The sequence below is a fragment of the Monomorium pharaonis genome, chromosome 4, assembly GCF_013373865.1.
Source record: "Monomorium pharaonis isolate MP-MQ-018 chromosome 4, ASM1337386v2, whole genome shotgun sequence".
NCBI classification, from domain to species: Eukaryota; Metazoa; Arthropoda; class Insecta; order Hymenoptera; family Formicidae; genus Monomorium; species Monomorium pharaonis.
This window is the reverse complement of record NC_050470.1, coordinates 9,758,284-9,783,007: the sequence shown is the minus strand read 5'-3', so window position 1 is coordinate 9,783,007 and position 24,724 is coordinate 9,758,284. Positions and strand designations below refer to the sequence as shown.

General features: G+C 32.6%; 1 protein-coding gene across 1 annotated transcript in view; it reads right to left on the bottom strand.

Moving 5' to 3' along the window:
• The window catches only part of LOC105830403 (activating transcription factor 3), a 30,682-nt gene that overhangs the window by 4,272 nt on the left and 1,686 nt on the right, over positions 1-24,724 (bottom strand). Inside the window, exons 2-3 of the mRNA XM_036285399.1 lie at positions 4,631-4,912; positions 2,256-2,395 (exon numbers count right to left, since the gene is read on the bottom strand). Coding sequence (XP_036141292.1) covers positions 2,256-2,395; positions 4,631-4,880 — 390 coding nt within the window. The 5' untranslated portion in view covers positions 4,881-4,912. The remainder of the gene's footprint in view (positions 1-2,255; positions 2,396-4,630; positions 4,913-24,724) is intronic.

Sequence of the window (24,724 nt, the reverse complement as noted above, 5' to 3'; positions counted from 1 at the left end):
CAAAAGAACTCTGGCAACTCTTGTTTCGGTCGTCTTCAACATTTTTTTTATTTTTTAGAAAAGCAAGGAGATTTCTTGAACCATCAATGTTGCTACTAGGAGGTTTTTAGAGATATTTTTAAAATTTAAAGCTTTTGATATTTTGGTCTTAAGATGTAAAGAGTTCCTAGAGGAGTTGCGAAACTTTTTGGGATCTTGCAAATCTTGCTTTTGGAAACTTTACACAATGTGAGTCTCAACATCTAAATCTGAATCTTATAATTTTGATAATCGAAAATTACATATGTGTAATGTTAATAATCCAAAATTACATATTTTATGATTTTATAATATTAAAACTCCATTGATTGAATAATAACAACAGATAAATTATTCGAGAAGGCGCTAATTATTTGTAGCTCGTTGCACTTTCGCGCACATGAGCAAGAATTAGCAGAGGATAGATATGGAGGTGTTAATCCGAATGTTTGGCGTAATCTTTGGAGAAGGAAATACGTGAGTACAACGTTATAACGTTACAATGCATTTCTGAAATATTTATATAACAGTCTTATTATACTTCATTCATTTTAACCCTATAATTTATATGTCAAAATACATCCTGATGTTTCTCAACAATCGTGTAAAGTCCAATGTTTAAAATTAAGAAAAAAATATTTTAAAAGTCTGTAATAAAGTTTTTTTTTAAATTAATAAATTCTGGTATCTATTATACTTATATGTTACTGGAAAATTAAATATATAATCTTGTAAAACGTTATCACGGAGTTTTTCATATATTTATTTAAGATAGCGATAGTAACGTTAAGTTTATAAAAAAATATGAGAAAATGGAAATAAAAGTATTAAAAGAATAAAGAAAAAAAAATTTAATTTTTATCACAAACGCGTGATCTATAGCGATTAAGATGCAAGCGCACTACTTCTTCGCACTTTCAAGATTTCGCTAATTTTAGCAGCTTGCACTTCGTGCCATAAACAAACGATTCTGTGCACAGCATGCAAATTCGCGAATCCCGAAACTGTCGAAGTGGCTCGACACGAAGCCTGTTGGAATTAATTTATTTGCGCATGCGAATAATCACAACAGCAGTCAAGGACATAAGAAGGATCGAAAGGATTCGTCGTCTGGCCTGGGATCGAGAGACGCCTCTAAGCTATCGCCAGAATTGTCAAGATAGAATCGAGTCGTTATATATTCACGACGTTTCATTCAATTTATTATTTAGGTCGCTCGTTTTAATTGCATTTTTTTGCGTTTCCTTCTTAAAAATTAAAAATTAAAATAAAACGAATATATTTAGCTTTTAAAAACGTAATAAAGAAAGATACAAAATGTGAACAAATGCAATTAAAACGAATAGATACAACATTGGAATATTATCTCATGAAAATTAAATACTAATTAAAGATATATTTGCATGTATGAAACATGTGTATTCAAATTTTAAACACTAAAAAAATCTAATAATTAATTCAGTTTTTGTTTTCACAAATTATACAAATTCCATTCGAGTTTATTAACTTGTGCTATTAAGTTATTTGCAATTTTTTCGGTTCCACTTTAGTGAACAGAATTGTCACTTTTCTAAAAAATCAAAATTACTAAAAAAGATTCATAGATTCTCTGCAATAAAAGACTGAAGAATTTTTTTAATAAATTCTTAACATTGTATGTAATTTCTTCTAATTCTAAATCGAAATTATAAATCCTATTAATTTTTTGTTATAAACCATAAAATAATAATATAACATCTTTTTCTTATTTTATTACTACTCCCTGAATGTTCATATTAGAATTAATAGGAGAGGAATGAGAAATAAAGTTCAGAGAAAGACAATCACAAAACTTTATTTATTATTTACAAATCATCAACTACATAAAGATCTTAAAAAGTAAGAAGTTGTTTTTTACAGAATCTGAAATTTTAACCCTTTGTAGTTCAAATCAATGTTATTTTATTAAATATTTTCAAGTAAGCTATAATTTGCAATTTATTGATACCAAATTATGATAATTTTTTGAAAAATTTATAAAGATTTAAGATAGGTACGTTAATTAATAATCCTTCACTTTTATGATATTAACAAATATAATTTACATAACCGAGAAAAGTTAATCAATAAACACAAAGGGTTAAGAACGAATATGAAAAGTGACAATTCTTACCAAGAAGTTCCCGAAAAAATCCGCGTGAAGTTGATTCTCTATCTAAGGAGAGAATTTTGTAAGAAAAATGTAAGAATTTACTTACGCCAGTCTTGTTGTTGTTGTTGCTCGCTTCGTCCTCTTCTTCGTCGTCGGCGCCGCTACCGTCTTCTTTCCTCGTCTTCTTCTTGCCGTCGTCACCACTACTGTGTGCCCGCCTCTTCGTCTGCAGCGTTAGCTTCAGCCCTGTCCAAAAGAGAGGTTAATTAATTTCCATTGATTAATTTCGCCCGCAGGTACATCGCCAAAGCCAAAACAGCCATCACTCGCAATATGCGGAGAATGCGAATCCATTAGAAAAGTGGAATAATAATTAGACGCTATAGTGAGAAGAAAGAGCTCCTTGTTATTTCTCACAAAAACGAAATTTTTAAAATTAAATCTGGTTTCTAATTAAGTTCCATACAATTTTAATTTTAAAAGAGGACAGAATTTTTTATCAGTATCACCGAAAGTACTAATAGATACTAAAATCATTGAAATAATAAAAATAAGTAGCTTATAATTTTTTTAGAAAAATTATGCAAACTTATAATGCATTTTCTTTTTACCCTTTTGTTTCAAAACAAATAATTCAATTAAATTAATTTTTACTTTTCCCATTCAACTCAATTTTTCAAAGATATATATAAAATACTTAAATAGTAGCACTATACAATAGTTCGAGTGTTAGTAGCATTTCTAGAAACGTAACGTGATGTGTGAATATAACTCATATTTATGATAAAAATTAAAAAGATCGAACAGATTGCGCGAATGTAATTGTTTTATTTTACATGTGTTCCTTAATGTCACATTAAATTACAGACTTCCGCCGGAGAGCGGACTCGAAAATGTTGCAATGCACAATGTGTTATTGCCATAGAAAATGACAGTGATCGCTAACATTTCCACGCGGTACAAGGATATTCTCGTGACCTTCGAGGGATTAAATCGCGATAATTAAGGATTATTTGTGTCAGCAGTCGCGGCATATAATCCATTATCAAACTCTACACCCACGTATTCTATATTCCGCATATCGAGAGTCAATTAAAAGAATTAATTAATTTGGCGGTTAGTATATATAATAGATCGGGGCAACCGGTGCGCGAACAAAACCGCGAAGGCAATTACGGTAACGATCCTCCTTTGCGATTGCGTGTATGCGTGTGTTGCGTAATCCGTAATTTGAAAGGAACAGGATTTACGATTTAATGTGTTGAGCTATGCATAGACTGAAGGCAAAAAGATAAAAAATAAAGAAGGGAAAAGAGAAAGAGACGCGCGTTATATTACCGAGCAGCAAACATACCCCTGTGTTGTCACTAACATTTGTTCAATGTGGACAAAGTGGATGCAATAAACGCAAATCTTGTTCAAATCTTATCTTGGATTCTTCTCAGTTCGTTTTATAAAAAGTACAAATTAATATTTAATGGCAATCCGAGATTTATCAAATATGTATAATAAACATATGTAAACTAAAAAGCAAAAGCAAAAAAAAAACGGTATTTGTAAAAGAGCAGAGATTTACAAAAAATTGATATTAATGAAATATGAATCTTTTGAATGTTAATGTATTCTACTCTAAAACTGCAAGAAATCAAGAAAAAACTTTTTTTACTTCTCAGAAATATGTTCCTAAAATGTTTTATTAAAAAAAAAAAAAAAAAAAAGGATAACAAAATCCCATTCATTTATAGCGGCAATATATTATGTCCATACTCAAAACTTTAAACACGTTTTTTTTTTTTTTTCAAAACTATTTAAGTGCCTTCTTTAAATAACTGATTAACATAATAAAATTAATACCTATTTTTTTAAAACTTTGCTATTTTAACAATTTAAAATATTTTTCTATTCCCTAGTTCTGACCATACTACACTCAAAATTACCAAGAATCTTTTTTACTCAAATGAGTAGAATTGCTGCAATCGTATCAGCCAACGATTTCTTTTCAATGATTTCTTTAAAATTAGATAAGAAGAAAAATACTTGATATTTAGATATAATAATTTTTTTTTTATATTCTTCAAACATAGATGATAAATATATATGGAAAATCAATAAAAATGTGGAAAAGTTTTTTTTTCCAAACAGGCTATTTTTTCGTGCTCTATAAATAAAACCCAATTGTAACAATTTAATTTACTTGATGAATAAACAAGACTATAAATCAATACCCACTCGCACATGTATACATTACTTTATTTATTTATATTGTATTTAAAAGAAAAAAAAAACTTATTCGTCTATAACTCACGGAATTACTAGAATTAACTTTCGTTCGTTTTTATCCGTCATTTATTAAGAGAAAATTAGCTTCTCGATTTTATTTTAAGAAATCCTTCATAAAATCTCGCTCATTGGGATACGAATTTACATGTATATTCGTACTCGTGCGGTGTAACGAGGTGATATAATGCAATCTTTATTTACCTTCCTTGATAAGCTGACTACACGTGTGCTGGACACTTGGCGGACTTGGTTCACCACTGCTGGTCGAGTCCGTACGGTCCCGCATGCTCTTCTCGTTACCGCTGCCGTAGCCCTCGAAGGGATTGGTCATGGCGATCAGCGAATTTACAATTTCCGGTGTCCTTGGCGTGACCTCGGCCGCCGCCGTGACACCGAGAAGACCCGCGGCGCCGGTCGGGCTGGGATTCACGTTCACGTTCAGATTGTACATGGCTTGCGCTGGGCTCACACCATTTATCTAACCTGAAAACACGAATAAAAAGGCGTCGCGTGAAACTAATTAAATCCAAAAACACGCTAAACGTAATTGAATGTCTCAAAGGTAGAAAGGAAAAGTAGCCTCAGCCTTTGTTTTATTGACCTTTCAGTGAAAGAGATAAAACGAAGTCGAAGAAAATTGAGTTAATAGATTTATATTTTTTATATTTGTGCCCTTTGTAATTTTAGAATTGTTTGTAAATTCGCTGCCAAGGATTTTTTAACGATTGTAGTCTCGCAATTAATTAATTTGTGTAATTAATTAATCACATGAAAAGGACGAAATTCCATGGTCAAAACGTCGCAGTTATTTAACTTAATAAAGGAATTTAGTTAGTCAGTTGACTACATAGTTTTTCATTGGAAGAAAATTAAAGTTTGAAGAAAATGAAATTGAGTGAGAATTTCTTAAAATATACATATATTAGCAATAGTTTATATTGTTCACTTTTTGTGCCATTATATTTACATAAATTTAAATAAAATTAATTAAATCTGAAATCATTCTAAGTATATAATTAAACATTTTCAAAATTTTCGATTCTAAAAATAGATTTTTCATAAATTATGTGAAATATTAAAGAAGAGGGAAAAAAGCAAAATAAATTAGAGATTAAAGAAGATAGAAATAAACTCAGGAAAAAAAATATATTGGCTCGACGAGTGAAAAATCAGAATGTAATAGTAATAAAAGCAATTCGGTTCTTATTTGTCTTTATTACCATCGGCACAAAGCGAAGATTGAAGATTGAAACAATAATCGCACTTAAAACGAAACACGTGTGTAAGTATTTATAAAGGCTGAGAACGAGCCTAAAATTTTCGGGCCTTCGAGAGCGTGACCTATAATTAAGGCAAGATCCGTGGAGGCCCGCGCGAATTCTTAAAATAAATTATCCTGCGAAAACCACGAACGAGGATGTCGCTCTCTATCGCTTGTTTCGTGCTCCGGAATTCCCGGAGAAAGACTGACGCTTATTACTGCGTTGTTTAAAATAGTTATGCGCTCTCGTTTGGCACACTATCGCGAAAGTGAATAATACGCTTATCTGGAAAATGATTCCTATTTCGACCATTTTATCAAAATATTCACGTCATATGCGTGCAAACCATTTCACAATCATGATGACACAAAACCATCGCTAAGTAAATCTGCAACAACTGCATATAATACTTATTTATTAGTCTAAAAGTATTATTTTATGTCTGTGAACAGAATATAAAATAACCAATAAAATGAGTATAAAATAAGTCATAATATAAAGAAAGTTGCAATAAAAAAGAGTAATGGATTCGTCGTTCATCAGTTCTGTTATACGAATTTGAACATATTTACACCGACGAAAAAATTCACAACAATTTTACATAATACCAGACGGATTAATTCGAGGAAACGGATAATGCCATACAAATCTTGTGTTTTTTTTTTCGAAATATTATTTGCAACATTAATTAATGTAAAATTCAGGCTTAAATTAATATTTGCGCTGAAAAAAATTCCGTAGAGTCGTCCGTTGTTTAACATTGTGAGATATTAAAGACATATTTTTTTCTATTGATACCTAATGAATTCGTTGGTTTAGTGACGTTTAATTTGTTGATTTCATAAGAGTTGCTTAATATTTTATTTATTAAATAATATAAATATTAAAATTAAATAATGAATATTTGACTTAAATATAAATATTTATTTCTGTCTTTCTTTCCCAGTAAAAGAAACTGTAGGTCGACAATAGCCGCGAGAGAAACTGCAGGTTCTTATCGATACGATCGCGACCTTCGTGATCTATCAGTGATCGATACATGCACCCGCCTACGGGTCGAGTCTACTCGGCAGCACCTGTATAAATGAATTACCAATAACAAGATACGCCCAGGAAGATAATCTCTCATTAGACAGTGAGAATTCCGCGAATTCTGTTTAATTAACAATTCACTTTTATAGTGCTAATCTTAAATAAATAATTAAGTTAAAACATTTGTTCATAACTTTTTATATTCTTCACAATTCTTTCGTGTCTGCTTGCTACAATGTAATTTGATGTTAAACATTAATTTTTCAACAAAAGTAGAAGAATATTAACCAATTGTACATTTATGTAAAAAATACAATTAGATAAAGATGAGCTTTAATTTACATAGACCGAATGGATCGTTTAGTGTTAGTATTTCTTGTGTAAAAGTTTTCAAATTCAAGTTTATTAATTTTATTCAAGTAAAAATACAAAAAATATTACCATTATGTAGAATAGGTACTTTTCCGAATTTTGATATTTTTTCGTAACTTTCTTGGTGAATAGCTTTGTTGTGACTCCGACAATAATAATCAATCGGGGGAACCCGAAGATTAATCTTAATCATAATTATGTAATCTACCTAGATTTTTTTCACACACACACACACACACGCGCGCGGAGGATGCAAGTGGGGAACTTTTGGCCTCTCCTCCCGCACCCATCCCGTTGGTAAAAGTGCCCTGGACAGAAATGCGCAAAAGTACGGTGCGTACTTTGTTGGGAAATAACTATGTCACATAAAATTTCCACACAAAATTTTGTATATAAAAAAAATATATTCTCAGAAAATGCGTGGGCAGGGGCTCCGCTCCTCCCCCTGCACTTCCTCCCCGTAATTTTTTCTAACTCTAATCCCAATCAATATTATGTCGCTATTTAGATAATGCGAAAACATTGGAAACGAACAGCGTGGATATTGTTTAGCATGGAAAGTTACAAACCTATGTGGTACAGTACAAGTGTGGACGTCGTTTACTTTACGTTCAAGTTTATTGATATTACAGTAAAAATGCCGAGTCGGGTTTGCTTCGTGTAGAAAGTCAATGAAAGGGCAGAAAAATGCCGAGCTCGAATATTCAATTGTATTTGATTAAACGACGTCCACGCTTGTACTGTACCACATGGATTTGCAATTTTTCCACGCGAAACAAGAACCACGCTGTTCGTTTCCAATGTTTTCGCATTATTCAAATAGCGACATAAAATTGGTTGGGTTAGAGTTAGAAAAAATTACGGGAAGAGGGTGCAGGGGGAGGGGCTCCTCCCACGCGTTTTCTGAGAATAATAATGTATGTGTGTTGTGTAACTACGTTAAACGTATATTTACCGTTTTTTGTTATTTTCATAATGATATCTTAGAAAATACAAGCGACCTCCTAATTCTATCAACAGTTTGGAGAGAGAGATTCAGGGAGCAAAAATACATAAAATCTACTACCTTTTAATTGATTTCTCGTATAGGCCCTAATTGTGCACATTTACCAAAGTCTATAATTGTTCTGTGAAAAAATCTAGGAGAATTACATAATCTTCGGGCTCCCCCGATTAATTATCGTTGTCAACGTCACAAGAAAGCTATTTACCAAGAAAGTTACCAAGAAAATGTCAAAATTCGAAAAAGTACCTATTCTATATAATTAGCAAAAATACAATACCTAAGAAAAGCTCTCTTTCATGCTTGTCTTTCTTTCTTTTCAAATACATAGATTTCTTTTTGCTTATGCGTAAATTAAATTATAAACCATATTCATAACATATTCTTATACACATGAATCATAATAATTTATATAAAAATTATAAATTTTAAATTATGTAAATTATATTAATACAGACGAACATATACAAAAATATACAAATATAAATTATTATACTTAAAATTATCCTATTCATACTATTTATTATACTACTCGTGCGCGAACTATTCGTGTAGATCCCGTAATATTTTTTTAAATGCGTAAAAAATCAAAGTGTCTTATTAATCAAGTTTACATTTTATTTCTTCTCGATCAAATTCAAGAGTTTTCGTATCCCGTTTCCTCTTTCGTCGCATTTTCAGCCGCGGTTAGGCGTTGAAAAACGGACAGATTGTCTGTCCGGTTGCGTTTAGTCGATCTGTAGTGTGTGAACGCGTCTATCAAAATTACTCTTGACAAGGATTGACAACCTTTTAGTTCCCGCTCGGCCCACCCACGATGAATTTTCTCGTGCATTTTTCACGTGCCGGATACATCGCGCATTCATTATACTTCGATATTTTTACAAGCGTAGACTACTGATGAAAGAATTATGTAACGCCGGAAATGTGCGTAAAAATCGTAGTGTCTTATCAGCAAGTTTAGATATTCAAAAATAAAGAGCTAGAATATTTCTAAATAAATGCATCTTAAATATTAATATTAATACATAAGTAACTATAATTATCTAATATATATATTGTAAAATTATGCCCGATAAAAAAATATATAAATATATTAAATAATATACACATTATAAAATATGAAAATATAAATATTAATAAAAAGAAAGTCCCAAACTCTCCTAAACTCGTTGCTTTACTAAGCTTATCGAAAAAATATTTTATGTGCAGTTGCGTTCAACTTGACTCCAGGAATTTATTTCAAATTACTATCACCTTTCATATTTAACAACTCGTCACCCTGTCACTTTCACGGTCTCTCACATCTTATAAATCATCGATTAACATTACCCTATCAGATAGCTATAATGAATCGTGAACAGAAACCTCATACAGAGATATATTGGTAGAGAATAAATTTAAATCTAATTTATATGTTCTGCAAATATGTTGGACTGTACGTACGTATCGATTATACATATGTTGTCTTGTTTTACTCCGTCCATATGTCGCGTCCAATTTTCTCGACATTAAAAACCGCGTAGCTACTTTTTACACAATTGTATACGCGTTATTTTACCTTTTTATACGCTTAAACGTGTCAACGTTAAATTACACGTGTAAAATGTGTAAAAAGTACAAACGTGTACATACAAAATGTAAGTACACGATTTAACACACAAAAATACACACTTAGATTTGGAGTAAAGCAATTATATTGGAAAGTACTTCAAAGGTACGTATCTCGCTCGATATGTCTGCCCGGATCGTAGAAATAATTTTTTTTAACGGTATACACTGCGACTTTTTTTTTTAAATAGAAAACGTACTTGTCGAAATCTCGTTGAATTACGTAACGCGATTCAATTAATACATACATATCGCTCTTCAACATCTTCAACATCTTCTCGACACTCTTACATCTCGCGTTTCTCGCGTCTTCCACTTCGCTTCGACCTCAATTCGCTACATTCCTCTCAATCGCGCGCCGGCACTCGTGGCGCTGTTTTATCTCCGTGAATAAATCATTAAAGATAGCATTAAGATACATATTTTCTCCGAAGCGCAAACGCGTCGAGATCTCGCGACGTGGCTCATCATCCCGTTCGCTGACAATCCTCTCAGAGAGAATTCTTAACTTCCGCCCGCGGAACGTCATTTCGCTCTTCTCGCATATGTTTCTCTTGTGTGAACAGGCAAATTCAATGTTAACATCAACTGATATGAGATATTGTAAAACGATTTTATAAGCTTTTACGTTCATTAATTTAAAATCATATACGAGCGGACTAAAAATACAACGGCACAAACTAAAATATTGTATGTTAATTAAAAATTAGCACCTCTGAATAAGAATTTATTATCCTCGAGAGAAAAATAGAATCGTAGACAAAGGATGACGCTTCCTTTATCTTACAGGGGAAAAAAATAGGAACATAAAAAATTTTGAAAATATTTATAACCAATGGCGGAAACGTATTTTCGATGGTTAAATCTTTTCACTTTGGAGACACCAAATTATCCAGCTATAGTAGCGGAGTTGCTCAATCGCAGAGGAGGACCTCTTTTCCCTTTCGCTCTCTGCACATGCGGGTATTTCGTAAGAATTTTATCGTTCCGTATTCGGAGGGGCCTAATGCCCTTGCAACTCCTCCTCCTGCTCGGCCTTCCACTCAGTTCCTCCTCCTCCTCCTCCTCCTCCTTCTCCTCTCACTCCTCCTCCTCATCCGCCCGCTTCTTCTGCTCTCCCGCGAGCAAAAAGAAGAGAACGAAAAAGAAGAAACAACTTCCTCAGGCTTGGGATCTTTCGGGGCCCACATGCGCGCGCGTGACAAAGGGTTCTTCTCGGCACCCAGTGACCTATATGTGCCAAGAGGTGGCAAACGTGGGATGAGCTCGAAACGAAAGAGAGCTTGAGCAAACACACTTTTGTGTTTTCCCTTTCTCTTTTTGCTTTTAATGGTAATCAAGTCAGATATTTTAGTTGTTGCATTTTGATTTAAAAATTGAAGGAGAGCACGAACACTTAATTTTTATAAAATTATATCTTAAAAATATTTTTTCCCTTATATTCGTAATTACATAAGTTTATTGAATATTTTAATTTCGCATATCGTACTCTTCTACATATATAATTTTTGTTCCTTGCACTTAACATATATTTATTTTTAAAAAAATAAAATATAAAAAGATAACGCAGGTATTGGATATGTATAGAAAAAAAAGAAATAATAAAAGTAATTTTATTAATAAAAATAATTTAAAAAGGTTAAATAATACTTCTGACAAAATATTATTACCTTCAGTGAAAAATTAAATTAAATCGACGTTAAAAATCCTAGCATTCTTCCTTACATTCGCAAATTTTTGACTGAAAGACGATACAAGTGGCAAGTAAAATCGCGAATTTGCAGGAGGCGGTGTCTGGCAGTTTACTGGCAGCGTTGCAGTTTGAAATAATAATCGGGCCGACTTTTCGCGTTTGTTTGAATGAGAACAGGTGTCTGATCGAAGCCGCCACTGGTTTACCGCGCCGTTAAACTTATAAATAGAAATCGTTTGATTTTGACGTATGGCACATTCGGACTCGCCGGTATTCGACCGATTTTCTCTATCCAAGATCTTTCCCCGAACACAGTGCACAAAATTTATTCAAACCAAAAGGACAAGAATACATATCTTTAAGTAAAAAAAAATTATATTCTCAAATTTAAAAAAAAAGATCAAGAGAGAAAGAGAGAAAAAATTAAAAAGTTAAAAAATATTTTATCTATTAAGAATAAATATATATATACATATCGTTTAATTTAATTCGGCATATTAACTTCACGATTATCATAATGTTTATATTATGTATTATGTAATAGAAGATTCTTCAAAAAAGGCAAAAAATTAAAATAACATAGACATTATTTCAATCAAATTTGTATACATAATTCGTTACTTTCTTTTGTATAAATAATATTTTAGTATTATTTATTTTAATTTATTTTTTTATAAAGATAAATTTTTTTAGTAAGAACAAAAGATGACCATTCCAAACACTAGACAAAACAAAAATTTTGTTAAAGAATCTGAAAATTTAATTAGATATTAATATAAAAAAAATTTTTATTGGATTATCTTAAAATTAAAATAAAATAATGTCGCTCAAACTAATTAGAGAATACTAGAATATCAAAACCTTTTACAGCATTGCTCAACATTAAAAAGAATAACTTTTAGATAAATTGCATCTAAAAATATAAGCAAAATTTTTATATGATTAATAAAGTTTTCCATGTTATATTAATATATTTAATTAAAACCGTATATATGTACAATATATATATATTTATATTTACATGCGTTGTATTTTGGGTCGTTTCTAAGAAGCAGTCACTATCTAATTCTTGGAATCTCTGCACACATTGCTTGATCTTGATCCCAGCATCTTTCCCCTTACATATGTATATATTGAGTAGATGGTAATTAATCTTTCCTCAGAGAAAGAAAGAAAGAGGAAGATTAGGGTGAGGGAAGATTCTCTCGAAAGAACATATGTGTTTCACATTTTTAACTTCAAATTCCGTATACGATGTAAAATTATCTCTTTCTCTTCTACTATCGCTCAAATTATTTCTCCGCTTTGTCTTTCTTAATTAAATAATAAGAATTTTTAAGGAGAGTGAAGAATTTTGATCTTTGTTTATAATTTTTTTCTACATGTTGAGTTTAATAATAATCTTGATGGTTAAAAATATTACATTTTACGTATGCATATAAAGAAAATATAATAGAATAATATAAAGCATAAAAAAAAGAGATACCCACAAAACAGAGTAAGCAAAAAATTTTAAACGATAGTATACTTCTCTTTTGAATTCACAAATAAAAATATTCCATTTGTGTTTTTTTTTTGTCATACAAAATATTTCGCATTACATAAAATATTATTTCTTCTTATGATAATATGCGTATTGTCGGCGCGCAGAAACCAAAATGTTTTTGCATTTCTGGCAAAAACAGGAAGACATATCGCGACAAAAAAATAAAGAAGGAAAAGAGGTAGAGAAGGAGAACAAGGAGAGAGAACAAGAGAGCTTGCGCAACCGGTGCCCATCTGGCCACCGAAAGCTTTTATAGCGCTTTTTCGACGTGTCGACGACGAGCGAACGTGGGCGGCCTAATTCCGACATGATCGTACCGCGTGTAACGCCTGCGGTCTCGAGTGCAGACTTCAGGATAATTACATATCGCGATATATAGAACGCGGAACCCGACCATATATTTCAGACGGCGGAGGTTAGTGAACCGATTGACGCGCAATCCAAGAGTATCGTTACGTGTTTCACGTCTATTATACGGAATTTATAAATTTATGCGATTTAGGGAGAGAAGATTATTTTTTTAATTAAAAATATTAACATCAAGGAAGTTAAAAATAAAAATTAAGTAATAAAAAAGGATTTAAAGATGAAAAATAAATATACGTAAAAAATTATTCTTAAAAGGATATTTAAAAAAAAAATTATTTATATCCTTCTAAAATGATACTCAGAAGCTATATATAAAAAATCGATTTTATATTTCTAAAATATATATTGGAGCTGATAAATATTCGCTTTCTTACTCATATTTTTATGCAGATTTAATAGAAAGTTCTCCTTACCATTTATTCTAAAACACCCTCGATAAATTTCGATAACTGAAATTTGTATGTATACCGAACTTGAAACAGAATCAAGAGAAAATAACAATGTTCTCCTCCTGCGGAGGAGGCAAATTGGACTACACGACGAAACCCCATGAAAGCCGCATTAAAGTCGAACGGTTTTACGAGCGTCAATTTACGACGGCGACCACATCTTTTTGTCCCTCCCGTGTAAAAAGCGCGGATGTGGGCTACGGCAAATTTCCGTCTGCTGTCTGTTTTAGAGATCTCTACCAAAAAATGAATATGTAAAAATCGACAATTCCAATGGAGAAGACTTTGTCCTCGCTGGAAGAAGCAGTTTGGTGCCTCTCAGAATCTTAAACATCCGTCGGAATATCCTTAAAGTTTTTAAACGACGAAAAACATATATAAATTAAAACTGTTTATCAGCTCCAAAATAATATTTCGGAAATATTATATGTATTATAATTAAGTAAATACATGGAACAGCAGAATTTGGAAAAGAATGATTTTTAGAATTAAATATATAATAATTTTCGTGGTATAAAAAGGAGTTAAAAAGAAGGAAGAAGAAATAAATTGGAATTGTTTAAAATTTGCTACGGCAAACAAAGCGGATATTCGCTTGATTTATTAGCAGGAGCTGAAAGGATTAAGATGAAATAGATTTATACGTAGAATAAACATATTCCCTCACGTATACTGTGTATTTTACGTGCGACACAATCAATCGGCATAATGTCTCGGAATTTTTCGTGACATTCGTCATTGTAAAAGTCAACGAAAAACATATGAAGCTCCCTGAAAGTTCAACTTAAAACAGAACAACAAAAATTATTATTGTTATTATTATTTTTATATCAACAATTAAAATTCATCCTCTACCAAGGCAATTACAGACACTGAAAAAAAATGTAATATATTCAATAAGATATGTTATTGGCTATATTACATTTTTTTCTGTGTATAAATAAAAACTTAATAAAAAATATATAAACTGAATTATGATATAAAAAAAAAAAAAAATAATGTACATAAAAATAAACAAATGTAAAGATAAAAGGATAAATTCATAACAAAATATTCTTAACAAGATATTTATATTTATTATAGCGATATAGCAATCTCGTTGAAGATCTACGGCTTCCGTCGCTAAAATGGCAGAGGCCAGTGTGGTAATGTCTCGTCTCGTGGCGGGGAAAAGCGATAAAGCACGCATCTGTCGAAGAGAACAATATATGCTCGCCCGAGAATTTCAGCGCGAGAAAAAGAGTTCGAAAGGTCAATGCCTCCCCTCGAGGGGATTACAGCCGAGTCTTATCCGATGTCTTGCAAAGTGTACTTTCTAAAAATCCGAATCCCGTTTCGGGAGATAGAGGCGACTCTTTTCGTCGTGCGCCCGCGCGAAACTCGAAAATTCGCGATTGCAACACGAGCGAGAGAGAAACTTTCGATTCGCGGCCGTCGGTGGCCGCAAATTCATTTCATTGAAGTCGAACCGTGAAAAAGTGAAATCAACCACAAACGAGCGAGAAATTTAATTTAACTTCCGAAGTTTAAATTGTGAAGTGGAAACCGCGCATCAAAGTTTTCTCGATCCAACTTTTTTCTCTTTACGTCCGTGCGAAAAGCCGGCAAAAATTTGCGCGCGATTAAGCGCGAATTCACGTTGCATTGCACACTTTGAACAGGATTGTTTTTACTCCGTCCCCCCCCCCCTCCCTCGAACGGGACGAAGATGAGAAAAAAACACAAAGGCTCCGGCGCGAGATGGGGGACGCGGCACTATCTGTCCCAATTATGCCGCTTTAATTAAGGCGAATTTTACCGTCCTTGTTTTCTGTCCTTTTCACCGGCATCGTCAACTGCGACGCGACACCCGCAGAACCGACTTCTACACTTTACGAATTTATAGACCTTGTGCTTAATTCAATTTTAAGTAACGGGGAGTTCACCTTGACTTTAAGTTTTGTCTCTTCCAGTAAAATGTTTATAAGAAATTACTAGAAATTTAAGAATATTTAATGGAATGCTGAAGCGACGGTCAAACTTAACTAAAGTCGATAATGTAGAATCTTTAGTATTATTGACAAGATTTAAAATGTATTTCTTTCATGAATTTAGAACCCTTAGGAAAAATTACTTTAAATGAAGTTAAAGTTTTCAAAATTACCTTACGAATCTAAAAGTTTCCTGAAGAAATTTTTAGGTTATTTAAGATATGTAAAAGATTAATCTAAAGTAATTCAAGTCTCTTCCTAAGGAAAATTCTTTTCTAGAAATCTAAAGTCTGTAAATTGGCCTCAATACCGAGAACAAAAAAAAAGTTTTTACGTTGCTCTACTTATCAACTTTTCACATGTACACCTAAATTTTCGTAAAACGTTTTTCGTCTCAATGAGGCATCAAAGTCTAACTTCAGGAACTCGACACTGTTTGTTCCTACCATCTACGTGTCTGGAATGTCGAATTTCGTGAGTACAAATTGCGGAACTTTTATATCAAGCAAATATTATTACGACGCGTCGTGACGTGACAGTTCCACACGTCGCACTTGACTAAGAAATGGTAAAAGTATTGTACCGTAATGGTAGAAGTATAAAACTTTTTTCCGTTCTTGGCATGAACTTCACAATCCGTACTAATAGTGCATGTACTTTCATTCTGGAGGATTTCCAAATCTACAAAAGCAATAGGATGAATTCTTTTGACAAAATTATTGCGTTTAATCGGTCAAACACATTCCTGTCTCTAGCATCCTTTAAGTAACAAAGAACAGAGAGAGAAAGAGAATATCAATTAGAATTTATTAAAATTAAAAAGTAAATCTTTTTAACTTTATGCAATAGTTTGGCTGTATACTTAAGGAAACTTGGATATAATTACTAATTTAAGCGCGTAAAGCGATTGCGCAATAATTCAATAAAATTTTTATCTTAAAAAATCTTTATCTCACATTTTTAGAAAATGATGAAAACTGCACAGAAAAAAAGAATATTCTTGTCTTGACAATATCTTTAGTTTTAAAACGGAATCTTGAAATAAGATTATATTGCGTTAAATCAAAAAGATTGAACTTAAATGAAGATTTATTTTAAAATTTTATATAGTTTAACCAAGAAAATAATGATCTTGTTATTTGAGAATAATTTTCTTGAATGGAAAGGAAAAAATGTTGAATAGAAGAAAATAATACATGTTCAAATCGAAGATTATAATTTTCTTAGAATAACCCGTGGAAAAAATTATGCAAAAATTACTGCACAAAAAATTGCATACCTTTGTGCATGAATTTCTGTAGCTTTTACTGTAGATTTTTGTACAAAGATTTTTGCCTTCAGAAAACATTATGTCCAGTAATTTTTGCATAATTTTTTCCTACGGGAAAATGATCAAAACATTTATATGATATTCTTAAAATAACACTTGTAGTATTGAAATAAGACTATGATATTTTAAAATTCAAGATTTTCAAATTCTTCGAAGAAAATTATATATCGTTGCTTATATATGAAACAATGATCACATTAATTTGAATTTTTTTCCTGCGTACTTCCAAGCTTCAAAGTCCACTAGATGTATAATTTATTGTAAAATCGATAACAGAAGTGACTTCTTTTACGTTCTATCACAAACTATATACGTGGTCAGAAGGAAGGACTTGAACTTTTACGAACGACAACGAATAAAATTTTATTCCTTCAGACTTCGCGAGTGTCGGCTCGCAGGCTCGCAGATCCTTTATTTTTACGAAGCTAGGAGTGTAGGAAACATCGCACGCACGCACGCACGCACATTGTGTTCTCTCGCTAGCTGTGTTTGGAGTTCACGACGAAATTTATGCTTCCTGTCCGCGCCGCGAGCGACACACGCACACACGCGTGTACTCACGCGTGTCGTCCTGCGTACGTATCAGACCTATACGTACGCATCGGGCCTATGTGTACGTGCGCCGCGTCCTTGTGTCCTTATAACCGAGAGCGCGCGTGTCTCGCCTATAAACCCATTCTAGACGATCTATCATTCGCGATAGAATTCCTTTTTTTTTTTTTACTTTACTCCAAGATTACATTCACAGAATATCGCGGTTGAATATACGGACGTCTGTTATATAAATACCTACACGCCATTCATAATTCAAATTTGACAAGATCACTGTAGATGCAAGTGATTTATGTCCTTTAACAAGCGTATTGTCTCTTTCGACGACGCGGCATTACTATCACAAATTATTATCGTGTAAAACGACTTTCAGCCTTCTCTGCTTAAACAACTTCCACACCGAGAGATAGAGGAAAATTACCAAAACGAGTTTACGCTGCCACAAGTGGCATTGTGGGTGCACGCACGTTCGTAAAATCTTTTTATAGCGAGCAGCGTACTTTCAGAGATTTTCACTCATTTCCTACGCGACGTCCTTCACCTGTTTCCCAGTTTTATTGCTAATCCGTTAAACGGATATAAATATTGTTATGTGTCGGAGAACGGATATAAATATTATTATGATAGATCGACCATATTCTTTATGCGGAAAGATGTCAATTCCACTGCTAAAAAAAAAACGATTACTTTTTTTTTTTTAGCAAGAACAATTATTTTTAACAAAATATTTTCTTTACGATTGTCTTAACCTTAGGTTATTATATAGGGATAATTTTTGCGTAATAAACTTTACGAGGTCTGTCATTTTCAAGTGTAACTTATTTTTAAAAGTCAGTATTTTCGAAATTTATTATCTCTTTCATATTTTTACATAAATAGGCGAATTTCTTGAAGTCTGGCGTTTTGATGGCTTCTTTTTTAATAGGAATAATTTATGTGAAAGTTATAACGAAATATATAACATTACCTCAGCGTGACTCGTAATTTTTTGAAAATGTGATAACCTCATAGAGTTAAAATATGCTCGTTACAAATTTAAAGAAATTCATTATCGTATACTCTCAAAAAGAATTTATATTCTTTCAAAAAATGTTGTAAAATTTTATCAAAGAAAAGTCAGAATAATACACGGAGAAAATTTTCTCTTAAAATTTACCCTCAAAATCTGGTAATTGTGGAATAATATGTGACCTCGAGAAATTTTACTATACTGTGTAGTAAAATTTACTATAATTTTAGTAAATTTTAGTAAAAGTATAGTAAATTTTATTATTTTTAGTAAATGTTACTAAACAGTACAGTAAAATTCCCCGAGACGTTATTCCACAATTACCAGATTTTGAAAATAAATTTTAAGAGAAAATTCTCTCTCCGTGTAAGTAAAATCAAATTTTTGTTTTAACTTAATTTTTTTATTAAAAATAAAACTACCAAAATTCATTATACATTTTGAATAAATTTGATGCTGAAATTATATGATAAATTTGCGGATACATGAACATATAAGTATATATTTAAAATAAGTCATTTACAGTACATATTTTTCTGCATGTACAGAAATTTATTTTAAGTAATGTTTGATTCAAATAAATAACTGTATTTTAAGATTATTATCAAGAAAATATTACGTATAAAAATAACCGTTATTTAAAAGAGGAAAACTAAAATTGGGTAATTGCTTTTCTTAGGACAATAATGAGATATTTCTGCGTGTATGTATACAGTCTTGTATGTAATAAAAATTAATAACGATATAAACAGTATCGTAATAAGTTTTAAATATATATACACTTAAAATATTATATACGCACTTTTATGTTTAAATAAAAATATAACATCAAATAACTCGATATAAAAAATGAAATCTTATTCACTCTTGCGTGCGTATAAAACAAAAAGAAGCAGATATTATTAAGATTTTATTCACTCGACGAGCTCGTATGGTTCAACATGCGTCGTAAGGTAACGTAAAAGAATTTTTTTTCTTACAAAGAGAGAAAAATGACATTTGCCGCGATACGATGCCAGGCTCCCTTATATGCGTAAAGGCAAAAATGAAGCAATTTGGGAACGTTGCGTGGGCAGAAAATGGCGCAGGTGAGTGCAGGCTTGATGTTTTTCGGGCGGCAAATAATCCGCCAACGTGATCGAGGAACACATTTTACGCTTTTGATGTTACTTTCTCCGACCTTTAAACAATAAATTTATAGCAAAGTTTCGTCTATCGGAATGTTATTTGACCGAATGTTCCATTAGTGTCTTTACAGAACAACGTTATTCGTACATAATCGAGCGATTCACATCGCGGATAATCAAACATTCGGTTAAATAACACTTGGATAATCGAGCAGCTTCCGCTGCACATGCCGTTAAGACTATTCTGCAAATTACTAGGTGATTAATCGTAATTCCGAACCTCTCATTAGTCCTAACGTATCGACGACGATTCCAGATCCAAGAGAACGACTGCCGTTGGCGTTTCGAGGAAAATGAGGGACGAAACCTTAATAGAGACGAACGATTAATGGGGATCGAGATCTCCCCGAGCCCGCATCTTTCTCCTTCTTCATAAGGAACTGACATACGGGCATGAATTTGTGAGATAACTCGGCTCCGACGAACACGGAGGAAGATTTTATGGATTTTCAAAGAACCGTAAAGCTTAGCAACATTTTTACGACTCTATACGAGTCTTAGTTAGTAGCAAAACAACCGGAATGCATTTTTAACTTGCAGTTTTATATCTAAAAATTGAATTGCGTAGAACGTAGATGGATACGCTATACTCGATAATTCTCGGCAGGAATAATCCCTCGGCAGAATTTGAAAAAGTAAATGTAAGGTAAGAGGTTATTAAAAACAAGACATTAAAAAAATTTTAATTTTAAATAAATAAACAACATATGTTATGTATATACAAATTTATATGTTCTACTTGTCTGTTAAAAAAAAAGAAAAGTAAATTAATATAAAAAATCCCCCTTTTCCTCGAAATATTGACTAAAAATAAAATTTTGTCGCTTTCTCGCTAAAGACGCAATTCTTTCTGATTTTCGGCTCCAAAAATTTATTGAAAAATTCATGACAGACGGTTCGTGAATATCCCGTAATTCTGCTCGATCCCTCAGACTGTCCTGTATATTTTTTCCCGCGTGCCGATCGCCGCGTCGTTAAAAAAGCGAGTTGGAGCTAAATTTACGGTTGCGCGGCGTATTAAGAAAAAAAAATAAGGAAGGAAGACGAGGGTAGTCGATTCATCAACCGATAAGCTACTCGGTTTACAGCGTGGCAAAGAGATGACATAACTGGATTTGCGAGTGGAGAAAGAGAGAGGAAACGGCAACGGGAGGAAGGGCGGAAAAGGGAATAAGGGGAGAGAAATAGTCCATTACCGCTCAAGGGCATCAATGCCTCTCGCGATTGAATTTAAAATGCTAATACAGCGCGGAAGAAATGACAGTACGGCTCTTTCGAGAAAGGATACGGGCGAGGAAGGGAGATTTATCTTACGCGCGTATATACGGATATACTGCTGCGTTGCGTTAAACAAACACATCGACGTAGCGTATATTGTTACGATAGCGATATTATCGAACAGGATTATTCGTGTACGCCATTAGGCGATACCGATCTTATTTGCGACGTTTAATGATAAGTGCGTAATCAATTCGTTTCCTACGCTTCACTGTAAGTTCGTTTTTTTTTCCAACTACTTTGCTGCGAAAGATCGAAGACCGCAGTTGAGGAAACGGTAACCTTGAATTAAAATGAAAGATGGAAACTGGAGCAAGTTCTTCTTTGCCTACGTATTACTTGGAATTAATTTAGATTATTAGTTTATTAATTTAAATAACTGTAAAACGTGCGAATTATACTGAAGATATATGCACGCCTTGTCTACGAGATACTGAAATAAAAAATCTGACTCTTTCTAAATAATTCATGAAAATTGCAAATCGTTTGCTAGAAATTCTTCTTAAGGGACTCGCTCCAGAATAAACAGATCCTTGCGTATTCATATTTACGGCACGTCTAACGTCTTATTCGGACGACAAAAATTACGGAGTACGGGCGAGAATAACCATTCATTAGCGAAGGCAAAGCGTGTGATTTGAGTTACCCGATGATTATCCACGGTTCGTGTAAGACGGCGTAAAGACTTTTCCCGCCCGCTCCCGAGGCACAGGCACATTCCGCATGAAAGTATTTCCCCATTCGAGAGCGTTTTTTTTTTTTTTAGTGCTGAAATTCGTCTTCGAGCGATAGATACGATCGAATTATTAAATGCCAGAAGAATCGCTCAGCGCGGAAACATTTAGCGGCGACCGTGTCGTACAATCGCGATCGTTAATTTTAGATAGCGCCGTTTAAGCTTGAAAAGTGCACACAAGCATATAGTAAAATCATCGTTCAGCTAAGTTGGACTTGAGACGGAGTTACAAATCGGACATTAGAATAGAAATATGTAAATTAATCATTCTCGACAAATGACGAATGAATTTACTTTATTCCCCTTATCATCTTTTCTTTTTCGTAATTTTTTTTTCAAATTGTGTCATTTTATACATTTAATCTCGTACATAAAACAGTATTTATGATATTAGTTCTTATTTGTATTTAATAAAAATATTTGTGTCGCAATTTGATAGTATGATAATCTCGTTTAATGTTACTGTGTACAATAACCAGTTTGCAACATTGATATGATATTAATATAGTCAGCGCCAAGTTGGCATTCATTCGCAAGTAACATGATACTGAAACTATATAAAAAAGGAAATAATGTTAAAATACTCCGCAATTTTTTGAGAGTAACATTTATTTCAATTAGTAAATGATCCTTAATTCGGATTTCTTTGAAATCTGAATCTGAAGAAATTTAATTTCTTCGTTACATCACACATGTTGGCTTTAACCTTCTAACAATAATTGTAGAGCAGATATTATCGAGGTGATTACCTTTCGTAGCTTTGCATAGCAAATGCCCGAGATAAGATTATTCTGCAAAGGTTATCAACGCCGGAGGAAGTTTGCCGACGAAAACAAACATCGGAGACGTGCAATTTAATGCCAAACTGTTTGTGTGACTGATTAAAAAAATGCCGTAAATATTTAACATAGTTTTCTTTAATTGTTGACTTTTTCCTTTTAATTTTAATTTTAGTAGCAATTTTTTTCCCCGATATCACCAAACGACAAGAATATTTTTCAAGAAAAGTTTAATTAATGCATACGTAGTTCACAATCATTATTATATAAATTTATGTTATTTTCCTAAAATAAATTCCCATTTTGTTTTTTCCTAGTTTAAATTTTTCTTTGTAATTTATTTATAAGAAATATAAGTGTATCTAATAATTTTTTTAATTAAATGCTGTTTCTCTTTTCAACGTTCTCACCACCCACGCACAATCTTTCCCGATAATCTCAGAAGTATCGTCTACAGAGTGGTACTCTATCATCCATCGCATAATTTAGTAATGACGGCTTTTACGCGCCATTCCTATGCAATATCTGATTCATTCATCTCATCAAGAAAAAAATGTGCGATAATGTTATCATATTGCTCTAGGAAAACGTACAAAGCGGGGAAATATTAGGTGTGTACATACTTGAAATTCTGGAAAATATGAAGATACGAAATTGAACTATTTAATGTTTAGAATTTAGCTAACTTTGTCAGTTTTTATCATACCTATAACTATCAACTTCAATTTACAAAAATAAATGATATTCGTAATTATTTCTTGGTAAATAAGAGTTTCTTATTTATATATGCAGATATATGCACGTACATAAAATAAAAAGCAATTTCTTCTCAAGGTATAATTATGAATAATTCTGAATACTATCTTGTATTATAATTACTTACACTTCTATGCATCATAACCAATATTAATTAATTGTACTTCTTGTAAAAGTTATTATCTACTGCTAATATTATATTTTAATATAATATTTTAATCAAATCATTTTATTAACATATTTAATTATATTAATTCTATTATAATATTATAATATTATATTATATTAATGTTACAATTGCTAATATATTGTATTATATTAATTATGTTACGTCTTGTGTGGCACAATTTATGATCTTATGTCTAATTCATATCCGTCGTACGTTGAATGTCGATTGAAAAAAACTGATTCTGAAATTCTAATTTCTATTCTTAACATCTAATATTCCGCCATCGTGCGCACGACATACACTTCTCTTGCCGCCACTCTGCTGTCAAGAGTAGACCGCGGAGAAGAAACACAAAATCGATGGATTTGTCGGCGTCGATACATCGAAGGTACCATGCGGAATACGCGAACGAGAGGTCCGCAGGCGCTCTGGGAAACAAATTATTTTCGGGCGCGCGTTCTAAATTCCGAAATAATTTATTCCGGGCTAACTACACACAAATCGCGGCGGCTGGTACTCGTTCGTCGGTGCACTGTAAGTCGTAGTATCTCGTAAACGCGATAATAGATAGCCAACTTCAAAGACACGCGCTTAGACACGAGCGATTGCACATTCATATTCATGAGAGAGGCGCACAATACGAGAGTACCTCGTCCCACTTATTTTCTCTCTCGCGAACGCCAGTTTCGTGGAAAGAACTCGCTCGAAAGTTCAGAGACATCGAGAGATAAACGTGAGAGATAAAATATGTATACGGGGGTGAAAATAAAAACGTGGCAAAAATAAATATAAATACAATAAAATGAAATAATTGTTAAACGTACGAAGTATCGGTCAATATTGTTTTTCACGAAACGCGCGCGCGAAAATTATTCTCTGGGATAATTGAAAAATTCACTCATCATTAATCTCCGATAACAAAATTGAGGGAGAAGTAATATTAGCGGAGTACCACGCGACGATAATTACAAAAAGTCAACAATAATTCATTGCGAGGATATATTTATTATTACAAACACAACCCGTAATATTCATTAGGAGAAGGATTGAAAATAGTTAACTCTTCAATTACATTGATTAACAAACGACATTGTGAGGCGAGACATTTAAAATACGAGCAGATGCTTGAATTAATGCCTGTAAAACATATCTCAAATGGAACAAACAAGTTTTAAATCCTCCCTCTCCCCCT